This window comes from Sorex araneus, chromosome 5 (assembly GCF_027595985.1).
Source record: "Sorex araneus isolate mSorAra2 chromosome 5, mSorAra2.pri, whole genome shotgun sequence".
Classification (NCBI taxonomy): domain Eukaryota; kingdom Metazoa; phylum Chordata; class Mammalia; order Eulipotyphla; family Soricidae; genus Sorex; species Sorex araneus.
This window is the reverse complement of record NC_073306.1, coordinates 16,393,106-16,408,018: the sequence shown is the minus strand read 5'-3', so window position 1 is coordinate 16,408,018 and position 14,913 is coordinate 16,393,106. Positions and strand designations below refer to the sequence as shown.

The 14,913-nt window shown below is 39.5% G+C and overlaps 1 protein-coding gene across 1 annotated transcript in view; it reads right to left on the bottom strand.

Annotated features, from left to right (window-relative positions):
• LOC101547951 (cytochrome P450 2J2-like) overlaps window positions 1–14,913 on the bottom strand; it is a 34,064-nt gene that overhangs the window by 8,794 nt on the left and 10,357 nt on the right. Inside the window, exons 3-7 of the mRNA XM_004607298.3 lie at window positions 14,505–14,654; window positions 13,964–14,124; window positions 9,630–9,806; window positions 4,999–5,140; window positions 2,831–3,018 (exon numbers count right to left, since the gene is read on the bottom strand). Of these exons, the coding sequence (XP_004607355.3) occupies window positions 2,831–3,018; window positions 4,999–5,140; window positions 9,630–9,806; window positions 13,964–14,124; window positions 14,505–14,654 (818 nt within the window). The remainder of the gene's footprint in view (window positions 1–2,830; window positions 3,019–4,998; window positions 5,141–9,629; window positions 9,807–13,963; window positions 14,125–14,504; window positions 14,655–14,913) is intronic.

Sequence of the window (14,913 nt, the reverse complement as noted above, 5' to 3'; positions counted from 1 at the left end):
ACTGAATGAGAAAATTCAGGAAGTGGAAGACAATTTCCAGATGGTTTATGACTCATGGATCTATTGAACAACCAATGCAAACAAATTGACAAAACACACTAAAATAGAACATGGAAAATATGGTGCTTATCCGAGATAGAGGAAGCAGAAAGTGGGAAGAATAGATAGAGGAAATGAATTTGATAGTGTGGTGACAGAAGAATTTTAATGACTGCTGGGTGTGGTGAGGGCTAGCTATATATTCAGTTGGAAGCTACTCAACTCAAAGTTTATAATATTGTAAACCAATGATAAATTGTTTTTTTCAAAAAGTGATTTTTATGAAAGGAAATTGGTTAAGGTCAACTGAATCCTTCTGGTGGAATGACTTGATATTCTAAAGCAAACCATTATTTAATAATTTTGCTCTCTCATCTTTGTGGACTATCTACTTTCCCTTGACAGTCCTGACCCCTGCACCTCGCTCCTTTGTCCAGGATGGGATGGTTCGTATATAACCCACCTTCCTGAATGTGTTCCCACCAATCTTGTCCTTTATATTTATACATAATGAAGTTTTTTTTTTTTTACGTGAATACAATAGTGGCTTCAATAGCTGGTCTGGCTCTGCAGGAATATTGACCAAGCGGTGTCCAATGGGTGTCTTCACCTGGTTCTGTCCCTTGACATCAACCCCAAGTAGGGACATACACTGTCACTGTCACTGTCATCCCATTGCTCATCGATCTGCTCGAGCGGGCACCAGTAATGTCTCCATTGTGAGACTTGTTATATTTTTGGCATATCGAATACGCCACGGGTAGCTTGCCAGGCTCTGCCGTGCGGGAGGAATACTCTCGGTAGCTTGCCAGGCTCTCTGAGAGGGGTGGAGAAATCGAACCCGGGTAGGCCGCCCTACCCGCTGTGCTATAGAAAAACAGGAATCACAGAGGTTCACAAAGATGGAGATCAAGTAGTGCTGTGATTGTACAGTGTACCGAGAAGCCGCCAGGGGGCAGAGGAAAGCCATTTGCTCATACAGGCGATGGTTAGTGGGGGAATGGAATTTCCTAAGGACAGGGAAGTTAACACAGACCAAGTGAGAAAGGTGGCTGGATGTTTTAAAGTCAAATAACGCAGCTCCAGCAGACAGAATATAACAGACGAGAGTTAGAACTCTTGTCACTGTATAGTGAAGGGATCATGCAAGGCTAATGTCACTGAGCTTTGACTTCCCAATTATAAAATGGGCATAGTAGTCATTCTGAGCACTGGTTAACACATTTGTAAAGAACTTTGTATATTCAATGGTGCATAATCACTGCTTTGTAACTGTTAGTTGCTTTCTTTACCTTTCTAATAATTAGTATTGCACACACTTGGATTGCTTTCCCTGTGGGTTAGACTGATTAAGGAAATCTATGGAAAAGCTGGGGGAAAAAAGCTGTAATATTTCTTTTTAGAAATTCTACACATATTCAATTGGTACAGGTGGTCTCAAATATCTTTTCAATTCTAAGCAGTTTTTATTTTGGTCCACATTGAGCAGTGTTTTGGTCTTACTCCTAGATCTTACTCTGCACCTAGAGATCACTCCTGGACTCAAGAGACCAAAGATGTTGTCATGGATCAAACCTAGTTCGAGCTCATGTGAGGAAAATGCTCTGCCCACCGTGCTTCAGCAAAATCCCTTCCTGTATTAATATAGAGTTGTGCAGAAGAATTTTGCACGATAAATCTGATAGGTTCCATGTATCATAAGATATTCTCCCAAGTCACAGAGAAAGATTCCATCATAAAACTAGACAGAGAATTCTGTCTGTTGCATTTCACAAAGATTCACCTACATATTTCATACAGGAATCATCATCATCATCATCCCGTTGATTGTCGATTTTTTCAAGTGGTCTCAGTAACGTCTCCATTGGTCCTAGCCCTGAGATTTCAGAAGCCTTTCTTTACTCGTCCTTCCCAACAATGCCTCATTGGAGGCTTTTTCAGGGTCAGGGGAATTAGACCCATCATTGTTACTAGTTTTGGCATATGAATATGCCACGGGGAGCTTGCCAGGCTCTCCCATGAGGGCAGGAAACTCTCCGTAGCTTGCCAGGTTCTCCAAGAGGGAGAACTAGACCTCGAAGAACTAGACATCTTATGGCCTTATAGTTACAAAATAATTATTATGCAACAGAAAAATTAGCAAAACAGTTTAAGGTAGCAAACAGCTTATCACTCACTAGTATTCAGTGGTATTAGGTCAAAGCAAAAGTCCAAACTGACAAAGCCTGCAGACAATTGAGCATTTCGAGCTGGGTGGGACAGTGATCACAAAAGGAACCCGTCCAGCGGGAGGGGGAGGGGAACACATCCACGGGCCCTGGGTCAACAGTGATACCTCCAAGGGTCCCGTTAAAGCAGGCACACGGAACTGCAAACAATTCCAAGAAACGGAAAATGAACTGCAACGGGCCACTTTACACACCCAAAAAGTGCCTTAAAGACCAAGTTCGCCAACAGTCTAGAACTATATCATGATTATGCAAGCCAAGTATTATGTAATTTTAGACAGGAAATCCTGAAGAATTCCATAGCCAAGAAAGCCAATATTTAACCAAATCCAATTTTGATTAAACATTTCACCTAGGAATCGCCTTCTCTTTTGTAATAGTCATTAATAACAAAGTTAACTCGTGTTTTAAGCCACATGTGTACAAAATCTCCTCCAGTATTAGATCTTTCATAAAATATCTATCTTCCTTTTTATGTGACATTTTAGACAAAGAATCTAACATTCATTTATTAGTATATAAAAAGGTGAGCTTGAAAAATGAGGCTGGGAGCCTCTAGCTACCTTGGGCATGTGATACCCAGCCAGGGTTGTGTCTGCTGCCACTGCCCTGGGCACGTTCAATGGGATGATGTTTCCCATTCTTTGCACCTCGTGGACCACTGCATGGGTGTAGGGCATGGACTCTCGAAGGGCCATGCTTGGCTGCTGCATCTGGCCAATCACTCTGTCGATCTCTGCATGTACTTTTTCTGGAAAGGAAGAGAAGGTTTCTCTTATTCTAGAAAAACTCTATAACTACCCTTGATTCTACTTACATTAGGAGCCAGAATCACTAGGATCTATCAGAGTGGCTACAATTATAGTATCCCATATAGACCCCAAATTTTGCAGGAGGAATGTAAGAGTAGAAAGTGGACCCTGGTATAAGACCCGGGTAAATTTTGTTCGACAATATTTCTACTACAAATTATATAAACTCTAAGAATATGTTTCTCTTGTGAGGATGAATGTACCTTTATCTTAAGGATGATTTCAGATTTATATGTGCTGATTTAGATGAGCAATCATACAATAAAAGTGCTAACTGTGCCTTCAAGTCTGTGTTTTTTTCCTATACTAAAATTTTATTTCACTAGACACTTGATTTTCCAGCTAATTTTTCTCCGTCTCCTCCTCCCTTAACATTGATTCACAGAATTGATTTTATATTCCATTAATACTACTGTTATTAATAACATAGTAAGTCTAAGTTAACTGACCTCAACTAAACCTAAGAGATTCCATCTCTCAAGTGCTCAAATTGTTCTGGAAACTGGAGAACAACAAATAATTGTTAACTGCCACATCTTTGAACATGCTGCAGTTGATTGGAAATGGTATAATTTGCATGAAGAGCACGATAGTGCTGCATTACGGAATGTCCAGAAGAAGACAATGCCAGTCTTTCCGGGAGGACTGAGGAAACATTTTAGAAGAAATTATGTTTGAGTTGATTCTTCTTCAAGCTGAGCTAGTAGAGGAAAGAACAGGCACAGTAGCTCTTGGTGAGAGAGAGCTCAGGGAGGCCACCATGCAGCGGGGTCAAGCAGAGGTCAGATATTCAGGAAGGGGCTCACCAGAGGATGTGTGCTTAGAATTAGACTAAGAGATTTGTCTACAAGATAACTGTCTACAAGACAACGGGGAGTTATTATACAAAAGGAAGAAAGGCTAGGACCCAATTTTCATGAGAATGAAACTGTTTCCTGGAACTTCTTATAATGCCAATTCTCCTTCCTTCCTCCCTCCTTCCTTCCCTCCTTCCTTCCTTCCTTCCTTCCTTCCTTCCTTCCTTCCTTCCTTCCTTCCTTCCTTCCTTCCTTCCTTCCTTCCTTCCTTCCTTCCTTCCTCCCTCCCTTCCTTCCTTCCTTCCTTCCTTCCTTCCTCCTTCCCTCCCTCCCTCCTTCCCTCCCTCCCTTCCTTCCTTCCTTCCTTCCTTCCTTCCTTCCTTCCTTCCTTCCTTCCTTCCTTCCTTCCTTCCTTCCTTCCTTCCTCCTTCCCTCCCTCCCTCCTTCCCTCCCTCCCTTCCTCCCTTCCTTCCTTCCTTCCTTCCTTCCTTCCTTCCTTCCTTCCTTCCTTCCTTCCTTCCTTCCTTCCTTCCTTCCTTCCTTCCTTCCTTCCTTCCTTCCTCCTTCCCTCCCTCCCTCCTTCCCTCCCTTCCTTCCTTCCTTCCTTCCTTCCTTCCTTCCTTCCTTCCTTCCTTCCTTCCTTCCTTCCTTCCTTCCTTTTTTATCCTTTCTTTTTCTTTCTTTTTTTTTCTTTCTTTTTCTTTCTTTCTCTTTTTTTTTATTTCTTTCTCTCTTCCTTCTTACTTTTTGCTATTTTGGGGCCACACCCAGCAATGCTCAGAGGTAACTCCTGTCTCTGCACTCCAGAATTACTCTGGCTGGAATGTGGGGGACAATATGGGATACAGGGGATCAAACTTAGGTCAGCCTTGTGCAAGGAAATCACCTATACACAGCCCCACACTGCCGATTTAATTTTTCTACTGAACATGGATTTTCCTAAGGAAAGAGATCTCAGGTGAGAAATAAATCCTGACCTAAAACTTGAGGAATGTGGTTGTTCTCAAGTCTGCATGAATGGTCTCCTGACCTAATGAGCTATCTTCCCTTTCCTCCAGGCTCTCTTCTGTCCCAGGAGGCATGTTGCTGTCCTGGCCCACGTGCCCTTTCACTCCTGCTCACCTTGGATGTCTGGGTAGAGGGCCATGTAGAGCAGAGCCCAGCGCAGTGTAGTTGAAGTTGTCTCAGTGCCAGCAAAGAAGAGGTCCAGAGTGGTGTAGATGAGGTTTTCTTCATCGAAGCTAGAAGAGGTGTCATTTTTATGCTAGAAAAACACAATACTTCATGGTTAATTTATAGGGATCTTTGTTGTCACAATAGTAGGGTCTTTATCCTAGGTATAAACATGGGAAGAAACAGCCCCAGGAGAAAACAATTTTTCTCTGTTCTTCCAGAAAGACTAGGCTATAGTGACAACAGCAGCTCCATCCCACCTCAAGAGAAGGACACTTGTTAGCTTGGGCAAATGAAAATCAAGACAACTCCTCATGGCTCTGCACTCAGGGGCTACTCATGGCACTGTTTGGGAGACACAATTGGTGACAGGGTTTGAAAAATAGTTGGCCACCTGTAATGCAAGCACCCTGACCCCTGTACTCTCTCAGGTTCTTCCAAACAACTATTTTTATGACTTTTCTTTGGCTGTAGATATTAGTACAGGAGAATCAGAAATTGTTAGTGCAGAGGATAGACGAGTTCTAATAATAGTCTCATAAATGCTTTGTTCTTCAATGTCCTATTTAATAAAAAATAAGTGTAGACACAAACACCTCTCAAAGATGACATTTATAAATTATATAAGATGCACAGGTGCAGAGCAAATACTATACATATAAGGATCTAGTCCATAATAACTAAACTGATTTTATCCTATGTCCTACCATTTTCATATCTTTACATTAATCATTTTTTAGATAAGATTCCTGGATTCTATAATCCAACCTCATAAAACCCATCATCTTTACAATCTTCTGTTGGAAGTTTCAATTTTTCAACATGTTTCCTATAAAGTATCCCATGCTTGCATGCTAGATATTGAGTGAAATATCATCCACGGTTGAGATATTAATGCATCTATTAATATGGTGTTAGCAAAGCAAAGTAAAAGGGAGATGAGAAAATTAACGTTTTTAGCAAACTTCCATAGAACAGGTAATCTCATATATTTAAAACTATGTTGCTTGTATATTAGCCTGAGGGACGCTTCATTTTTAGGGTAGATATCCAACTTGGATTTTTTCTCCTAATTAATGAGAAAATGGTGGATTATCTTGAGACTCAACTGTGATATATGACTCATATTATGTTTTTCACTGGGATATGAAGAACATCTCCCAGTGAAAGAACAAACATGACAACCTCTCAATATTTGTGTTGCAAACCATAGTATGAATAACTAATAGTAAAGAAGTGATTTTAGAGTAATTGATTTTTTCCTTGTGTGTATGTACAGCTCCTATAGGTGAGAATAGATGTAGTAAATATTAAATAAGTCAATGATTCCACTTCATTAGCTAAGAAATCAAAACATTAATAAACAAACAAAATTATATCAAGCCACGAAGCATGTGTACTGTGGTTAAAATAAAAAGGGGATTGAAGAGATAGTATTGCAGGTATTGTGGATAGGTCATTTGCCTTGTATGCATCCAACCTGGGTTCAATCCTCAGCATCCCATATGGACCCCTGAGCATTACCAGGAATAACTCCTGAGCGCACAGCCAAGAGTGATTACTGATCATCACCGTGTGTGATGATATATAGAATAAGACATCTACTGAATGATAGAAAATATTCTCTCACTGTATTTTCACACATTTCTTTAAAGAAGATATAGCACAATAGACACATCATCTTGGTCCTATGTGCCTTTCTGCACAATAAGCAAAAGCAACTAGCTATTGAAAATTCTTTTGCAGACACGAAGTACAAACTAGACCGCATTCAACTTGTGGTTGAATCTTTTTTTTTTCTCTTTAAATAGGTTATATCTTCTACCCAGCATGTGCCAATCAATATTCTGTCAATCACAGTTGTACAAAGCAGCAAAACTGAAAGGGGGAGAATGATTGTCATATCCATTTCAAATTGACTTTCATAATCTTATTTGAGATCATTGGTTTTAAGAAGTTTGACATACAGTTGGAAATAATCACTCTGGATAAGAATGGCATCCTGAAAGTAGGTAAAAGAACAAACATGACAACCTCTCAATATTTGTGTTGCAAACCATAATACCCAAAAGGAAAGAGATTTTAAAGACAGAAATTAAATACAAGTTTCAAAATAACCACAGGAAGTAGAAGAGAGAGAAAGAAGGAAAGTGCCTGCCACAGAGACAGGCTGAGGGTGGGGTGGGGATGGTGGGAGCAAAACTGGGGATATTGGTAGTGGGAAATGTACACTGGTGGAGAGATGGGTGTTGGAACATTGTATGACTGAAACATGTTCATGAACAGCTTTGTAACTTTGTATCTCATGGTGATTCCATTTAAAAAAGGGGAGGGGAAGAATTTCCACATACATATGTCATTCTGTTGTTCATCAATTTGCTCAAGTAGGCACCAGTAATAACGTCTCCATTGTGAGACTTCTTGTTACTGTTTTTGGCATATTGAATATGCCACGGGTAGCTTGCCAGGCTCTGCCATGTGGGCAGGATACTCTCCACAGCTTGCTGGGCTCTCTGAGAGGGACGAAGGAATTAAACCCGGGTTGGTCGCGTACAAGTACATATATATATGTATATATATATGCATATATATGGAAACATTAACTAGAAACAACATTTTAAATGGAAACAAACAAAAAATGCCCATCATCATTGATTATCAAGAAATGTAAATCAATATACAGTGGGATATCATCTCACACCAGTGAGATGAAGCCATATTCAGAAATCTGAAAACAACTAGTACTGGTGGGGGTGATGAAAATGTTACACTCATTTATTCTTTGTAAATAAACTGGTCATTCTCTGTGGAGAACAGTAAAAGGACCTTTACAAAATTGAAAATGGAACCTGGAGAGAATTCATAGGCACTACGGTCCCCCAAGCACCACCAAGAGTGTTCCTTCAGCATAAAGCCCTGAGTCAGCTAGGTGTGGTCCCTCCTAAAAATTGAAAATAAAATTATCTATATGATCCAGTGATTTCAAACCTTGGAATCTAGCCCCAAAGCATAGAAACAATAATTCAAAAGCTATATGCGCAATGAAGTTCCTTACAGTACTGTTTATAGTAGCCATGATACAAACAACACACAGGCCCAACACCGGATGAGTAGGCAAGGAAATTATGATGTGTTTGTACAATGAAATACAAGTTAGTCGTAAGAAAGATGGATAGAACTAGATAGTGTCATATTAGGTATCGTAAGACAGATGGGGAAAGACCAACACCTGATTATGTCAGACATATGTAGTATATAAAGAAACAAAGCAAGGAGATAAAGATGGGTAGTGAAAACAAATCCTTAGTGCTCTTACAGAATTGAAGTTACCCACTGAGGGGAGGAGGCATTGGGTGGAAATGGGAGAATAACAGAGACATATGAACTGTAGTAAAGGGATATTAGCAATTTAGTGATAGGTGTAGTAGAGTAATGTTGCATACCTAAGGCATAAATCATAATAGCAAGATAAATCACTTTACCTCAGTGATAGCAAGTCTTAACAAAGACAAAAGATGAAAAAACAATCAGTGTTTGGGCATTCCTGTACCTGAAATCGACAATTAAACTCCAATGTATTTTTGTTTGTATCATCAATCCCAAGTGAATGCCATGCCCACAGTTTACGAAATCACTGTATCACTGTCACTGTCTTCCCATTGCTCATAGATTTGCTCGAGCAGGCACCAGTAACGTCTCCATTGTGAGACTTGTTGTTACTGTTTTTGGCATATCAAATACGCCACGGGTAGCTTGCCAGGCTCTGCCATGCGGGAGGGGCACTCTTGATAGCTTGCTGGGCTCTCCAAGAGGGACGGAGGAATTGAACCCAGGTAGGTCATGGGCGAGGCAAATGGCCTACCTGCTGTTCTATCATACAAGTGAAAAAGGTTGAACCAGGAGTGGATTCAATATCTGAATTCTAAGCCCAATCTGAGGTCCAGAACTGTTTCTCTCAATCATGTATAAAGCATGGGCACTGCAGTACTTCTGGGAAGTCTGATCATCTGAAACACTGGTTCCTCCAGTCCCTGATATCGGTCCCTCCAATTTCCTGTAATTTCCTTCTCTCTGAGTTCCTCTTCAGCCACCTGTTTATGAAATATTTGTTATTTTTTCAGTCTCCTGCCTTAATCACTGGAATTGGTGATATCAGATGAAATGGATAAAAAGGACCTAGCAGGTGTGATTTAGATAAAGCATTTGAATATTATCTGGGTAATCTTAATAACCCAAGACGATTATATAAATACCTATCCAGCCACAAGAGTTTTCATAAGACAGATGCAAGTATGATAGAAGAGGGCTTCTGATTTGAGGATACAAGAAGAAGCCTAGGCGGTTCCTAGAAGACAGAAAATTCCAGAAAACAAACTCTCCTCTAAAGTCCTCTCAAGTCCCATTCCTACAACAACTTAACTTTAGCTCTGTAAAGTTGTTTCAGACTCTTGTCCAGAGTTATAAGAAAACAAATTAGTGTCTTCAGTTACTGAGTTTGTGGTAATTTGTAATTTGGTGCCACATAAATAGAAAACTAGTTTGCCCCACTTGCTCTTTATGAACAACTTTGGTTTCCTCACCTTTTCTACTTCCTTGAGATATGCATCAATAAAGTCTCTTGTTTCATCAGGATTCCAATCTTTCTTGTGGTTTTCAATAATTTCAGCAACAAACAATTTCAGATTTTCCCAGTTATTAAAGAGTGTTTGATGGGATCCAGGTAATAAATTCATTATCCTTGGAAATATATTATAGAGCTAGTTGAGGAAAAAAAAGATCAATGAGACAGTGTAGCATAATATTTTCATACTTTAAGAAAATAGAAACATTTGGTTTATGTTTATTTAACTTACTCGGTTTAAGTTTGAGTGATCATTTACTCTTCTTATCTCTCTCCCACCTCTGCATGCTACTGGCAGAACACTTCAACATTCTTTCTTTTTTTTTTAAAGAATTTTATTTTATTGAATCACCATGTGGAAAATTACAATGCTTTCAGGCTTAAGTCTCAGTTATACAATGCTGAAACAACCATCCCTTCACCAGTGCCCATATTCCACCACCAAAAAAAAAACAAAAAAACACAGTACACTTCCCATCCCATCCCTCTGCACCCCTCCCCCCGCCTTGTAACTGATAAATTTCACTTTACTTTCTATTTACTTTGGTTACATTCAATATTTCAACACAAACCTCACTATTATTGTTAGGAGTACCCCACTAGAGTCAGACCTGTTGTGAAGAGATATGAGGTCAGTTTTGGATTTCTGTACTTTAGCAACTAAGTCCAGGGAGATTTCTTCCAGATATTGGATCATTGCAAGCTTGTAAACCCCATCTGTGGTCCTCATAATATGGCGGTCACCACGCCCTTCACCCCCAACAAGGAAGAGGCAAGAGAAAGAAACACCTTTCCCCTCCTGGGCGGGCATGGGGCTGCGGCTTAGTTCTCAGTCTGGAGACATTCTGCGAGGAGCTGCCCATGCTGAAAAATTTAGCTGGCATCTGGAGTCACGCTCATGCAGCTGCGGAGAGGCCGCACACACGTGCGGCCCCCGGGATCACATCTTGGCGGCAGGCGGGGCTGGTGCCACCCTTCAACATTATTTCTAAGGCAATAGTGACTTCAGATAAATTGTGAGGAAGTATTCTACTCTTTTCTTTATATTTTACAAGAGTTTCAGGAGTACATATGTATATATTCTTTGAAATTTTATAGAATTCACTAGTAAACCCATCTGAATTTGGGCTTTGTTCAAGAGAATATTTTAAAGTATAGCTGTGTTTCCTTACTTGTAATTGATTTGTCAGTTTTTCTTTTTATCTTGATTCAGACTTGGGAGGTTGTATCTTTCTAAAGATGTATGACATACATTTCTCCTATATTCTACAGCTTAGTGGTATAAAATTGTTCATTGTAACCTTTTTCAATGTTCTGGGTTTTTTTTTAGGTATCTGCTATAATTACTATCTAATATGATCACTTAGTATCTCTCTATTTTGCCCTCACTAGTATATCTAAGTCTTTTAGTTTGTTGATTCCTTTGAAAATTCAGATCCCTTCTGAAAATTCTGAAAATCCACTTCTGAAAAGGGAAAATTCATTTATCCTTTCTCTTATTTTCTTGATATTTTATATAACTGCTTTCTCCTCTCTGTCTCTGTCTCTGTCTCTCTCTGTCTCTGTCTCTCTCTGTCTCTCTCTCTGTCTTTGTGCTACCCCCTGAGGTGCTCAGGGATAATTCTTGATTCTGCACTCAAGGATTATTCCTGGCATGGCTTAGAGGATCACATGTGATGCTAAGAGTCAAACTCAGGCCACATGCAAAAAAAGCTCCCTACCCTCAGTATTATCTCTTTGGACCCTTCTCTATTGAGTATTTTGGTGGTGACTCCCAACTGATGCTCAAGAGTTGCAGGGGCTTCTTTCAATTATTCTTGGTCAACTTCCTGGTGATTCAACAGAGGGTCTGAAAATGCAGTGCTTCTCGAAACCTGTGTTTCCTGGGCAATATTGGTGATGCTATAGAACTGTACACAGGGGTTCTTGGGGACCACCAGGACTGCATCTGGTGGTTCTCCAGGCACCATGTGGTGCCAGAGATTGAACAGGTTTGAACCCCGACAACCCTTATACCAACTCTCTGTTCCCTCTGCAAACACCCTATCCTCTGTGCTATCACTCCAGCCCATAAAGAAATAAAATCCCTTAACTGGGGAGCACCATGATTGTGAGCAAGAACAAATAATAATTAAAGACAAAATTGACAATACTAATTCATATGTACTGATATTGTGCAAGGAACTCGACTGATTTAACAGTTTTGCTATTATGAATCCACACGTCTCTAGGTAGGTGTTCAAGATGTTTGACAGAAATAAATAAAATAAGTACAATTCTGTATATAACACCACATGGGACAAATTTTCCCCTAAAAGATTCATTAAATCTTTTATAAATCCAGTATGTTAGCTGAGATATCAAGAAATTCATCATAATTAATGAGACTACTCACATTTTTCAAGGAAATCAGAATAGAGACTTTTTAGAAAGGAATGAAACCAAATCATGAAAAGCTTTGTAACTGTGAATCTCACGGTGATTCAATAAACTAAAATAAAGGGGTGAAATTTGAATTCCAAAGATCTATCAACTGTAATTAATGGGCCCACAAGAAGCACAACTGATTTAAGAATATTTAACCATCAAGGTCGTGTGCAAAATTGAGTGAGTATGTTCAAATGAACAACTGCAATTTTATGTATAAAATTCAAAAACCAGAAACAAAAATGTCAACCAGTAAAGACTAGAACAACAAAGAGTAGTATACACATACAATGGAACACTACTTCAAATATTGTGCTTTAAAAAAAAAAGAAAAAGTAATAAGAATTCATTACAGAAAAGTACTTTTAAGGGAGAATGGAGCTGGAAGGACTGGAGGACAGAGATACTTGAGAGATAAGACTCAAAGGCAAGGGCAGTATTCTAACTTTAAAATCAAGCAACGTCTGTAAGTAGGTACACATCATGTAAAGTTTTGTGCTTTGCATGCATGGCAAGAATTGACTTTGTATATAGTAAATGTTTAAAAAATAACTATTAAGTTATTTTTATCATTTAATATTCAATATTCCGACACCAATCCTACCACCATCACACCTTCCCACCTCCATTATTTCTTGTTTTTCTCCAACTGCTCCTGGAGCCTGCCCCAATAGAAGGTGCTCAATAATTTAGTTTACATTGCTTGTTGTAAATAATTTGTTAAAAGGATTGCATCACCATATCACTGTCATCCCATTGCTCATAGATTTGCTCGAGTGGGCACCAGTAACGTCTCCATTGTGAGACTTCTTGTTACTGTATTTGGCATATCGAAGACACCATGGGTATCTTGCCAGGCTCTGCCAAGTGGGCAAGATGCTCTCAGTAGCTTGCCAGGCTCTCCAAGAGGGGTGGAGGAATTGAACCCGGGTCGGCCATGTGCAAGGCAAACGCCTTACCCGCTGTGCTAAAAGGATTATCAAAAAATAATTCCTTAGAAGAAAGTTAGTGAAGATTAGTTGTATCTCACCATGGATCCCTTAATCCTTGCATAAGAGATAACTAAGATGTTGTTACAGATTAAGCCCTCCATCTCTATATTTTGTTAATTGAGATTCATTGCCTTCTGCATTACATCCCATCCAATCTGGTGTGCTACTCCTGGTTTGTCAGTTTATAGAATTTGGAACATCGTGCTTCAGGGTGTCCAAAATTCTTAACTGGGTGTAGAGGGAGAACGTTGAGGAACCATGCCCACCCAAACATGGCCCCCAAAGCTAAAAACTTTCACACTCCACAATCAATTGCTGCCAAGCTCCTGGCTGTGCTCCACTGCTTGGATGAGCATCATCCAGAAATTAATTTGTTGAAAACTTCAGGTATGTGGGTTTTTGTGACTGAAATCTCCAGCTTTCACAGGGTTGGGGATGAGTTATCTCCCCTCCTACCCAAATCTCCCTGTATTTCCGAAAGCCCAGTAGTCACACACATGGCCCAAAACCTTCAGTCAGTTAAGGATTTAACTCCAGCTATAGAAAATAATTTGACAATGTTATTCAACATACTAAAGTGAGCAGATGAATTGAAATGGTTTGAGTTGAAATAAATTTTAAGTGCTTGCTCTTAAGGGCTAGGGAGATAGCTTAGTGGTCTACTGTGCAGGTTTTGCTGCAGAAAATCTTATTTGATCACTTCGATTGTGTGTTCACCTGAGTAACAGATTAGATTAGACCCCACTACTATTGGGTGTGGCCCAACAATGAGGAATGATTTTCTAACGTTTAGCTTATCAAAATGGAAGAAATTATATGTGCTTGCTATTTGATGAAGTATCTTAACTAAGATATATAACAAGAATTTCATTACCTGGCACCATATAGAAGTTTCCAGACATATGACCTCATCCAGCATCCTTAGAAGTCCCTGGAATTTTTCATCCTGGTACTCAAAGCGTTCCCCAAAGGTGACAGAACAAATAATATTGGAAACTGCATTGTTGATCTTGAATTGAGGGTCAAAAGGCTGTCCTGGAGGTTAAAGAAGCAGTGGATTCTTCATTTTCTAGAAAGAGTTCACATATCCATACGTCTTATGACATACGGAATGAAAATCATACATGAGACTCTGACTAATGCATCCCATACAGGGTTTGACCTGTATGGGACTGACAAGCACTGAATCAATGTCTAAGAGGTAAAAGTGAATTTAAGTCAATAATGTGGAAAATGTCTTTCTTCTTGTGCTTAATTTCAGAATTGTATAGGGACAAATTAGAGTTAGAGGTCACTATTGTGCTCTTATGCCTTACACAGCACTGGGCACAGGGAAAGCGTTTAGGCAGTTGACAAGCCTCTACTTGGTGGCTCAGTGAGTGCCACCTCCTGCACTTGCTCTATTAAACACTCACCATTCTCCTCTTTTATAAACTCAACAAGGTAGTAGGCCTCCTCTTGAATACGTTCCTCTAAGCTCTTCTTTCCTAAACCAAAGTTCCTTAGTGTTGTCAGGGTGAACCGTCTTTGTTCCTTCCATGTCTGACCATTGGACATGATCAACCCTTGGGGAAAAATTGAAATTATGGCATTATAGTATGCATATCTGGTATGGGGGTGCTTTGCAAATATGCATCAGGTGAATATAATCTAAAGAACAGTGAAAATCAACAACTATTCAGAAAAATAATCCTAAAGCAACTGATGGTTATATATATATATAATCAATATATATAATCAAATATATATTATATATAATCAACATATATAGTATATAATCAACTTGTATATATTGATTGCTTGCAATACCAATACTAGGCCTTA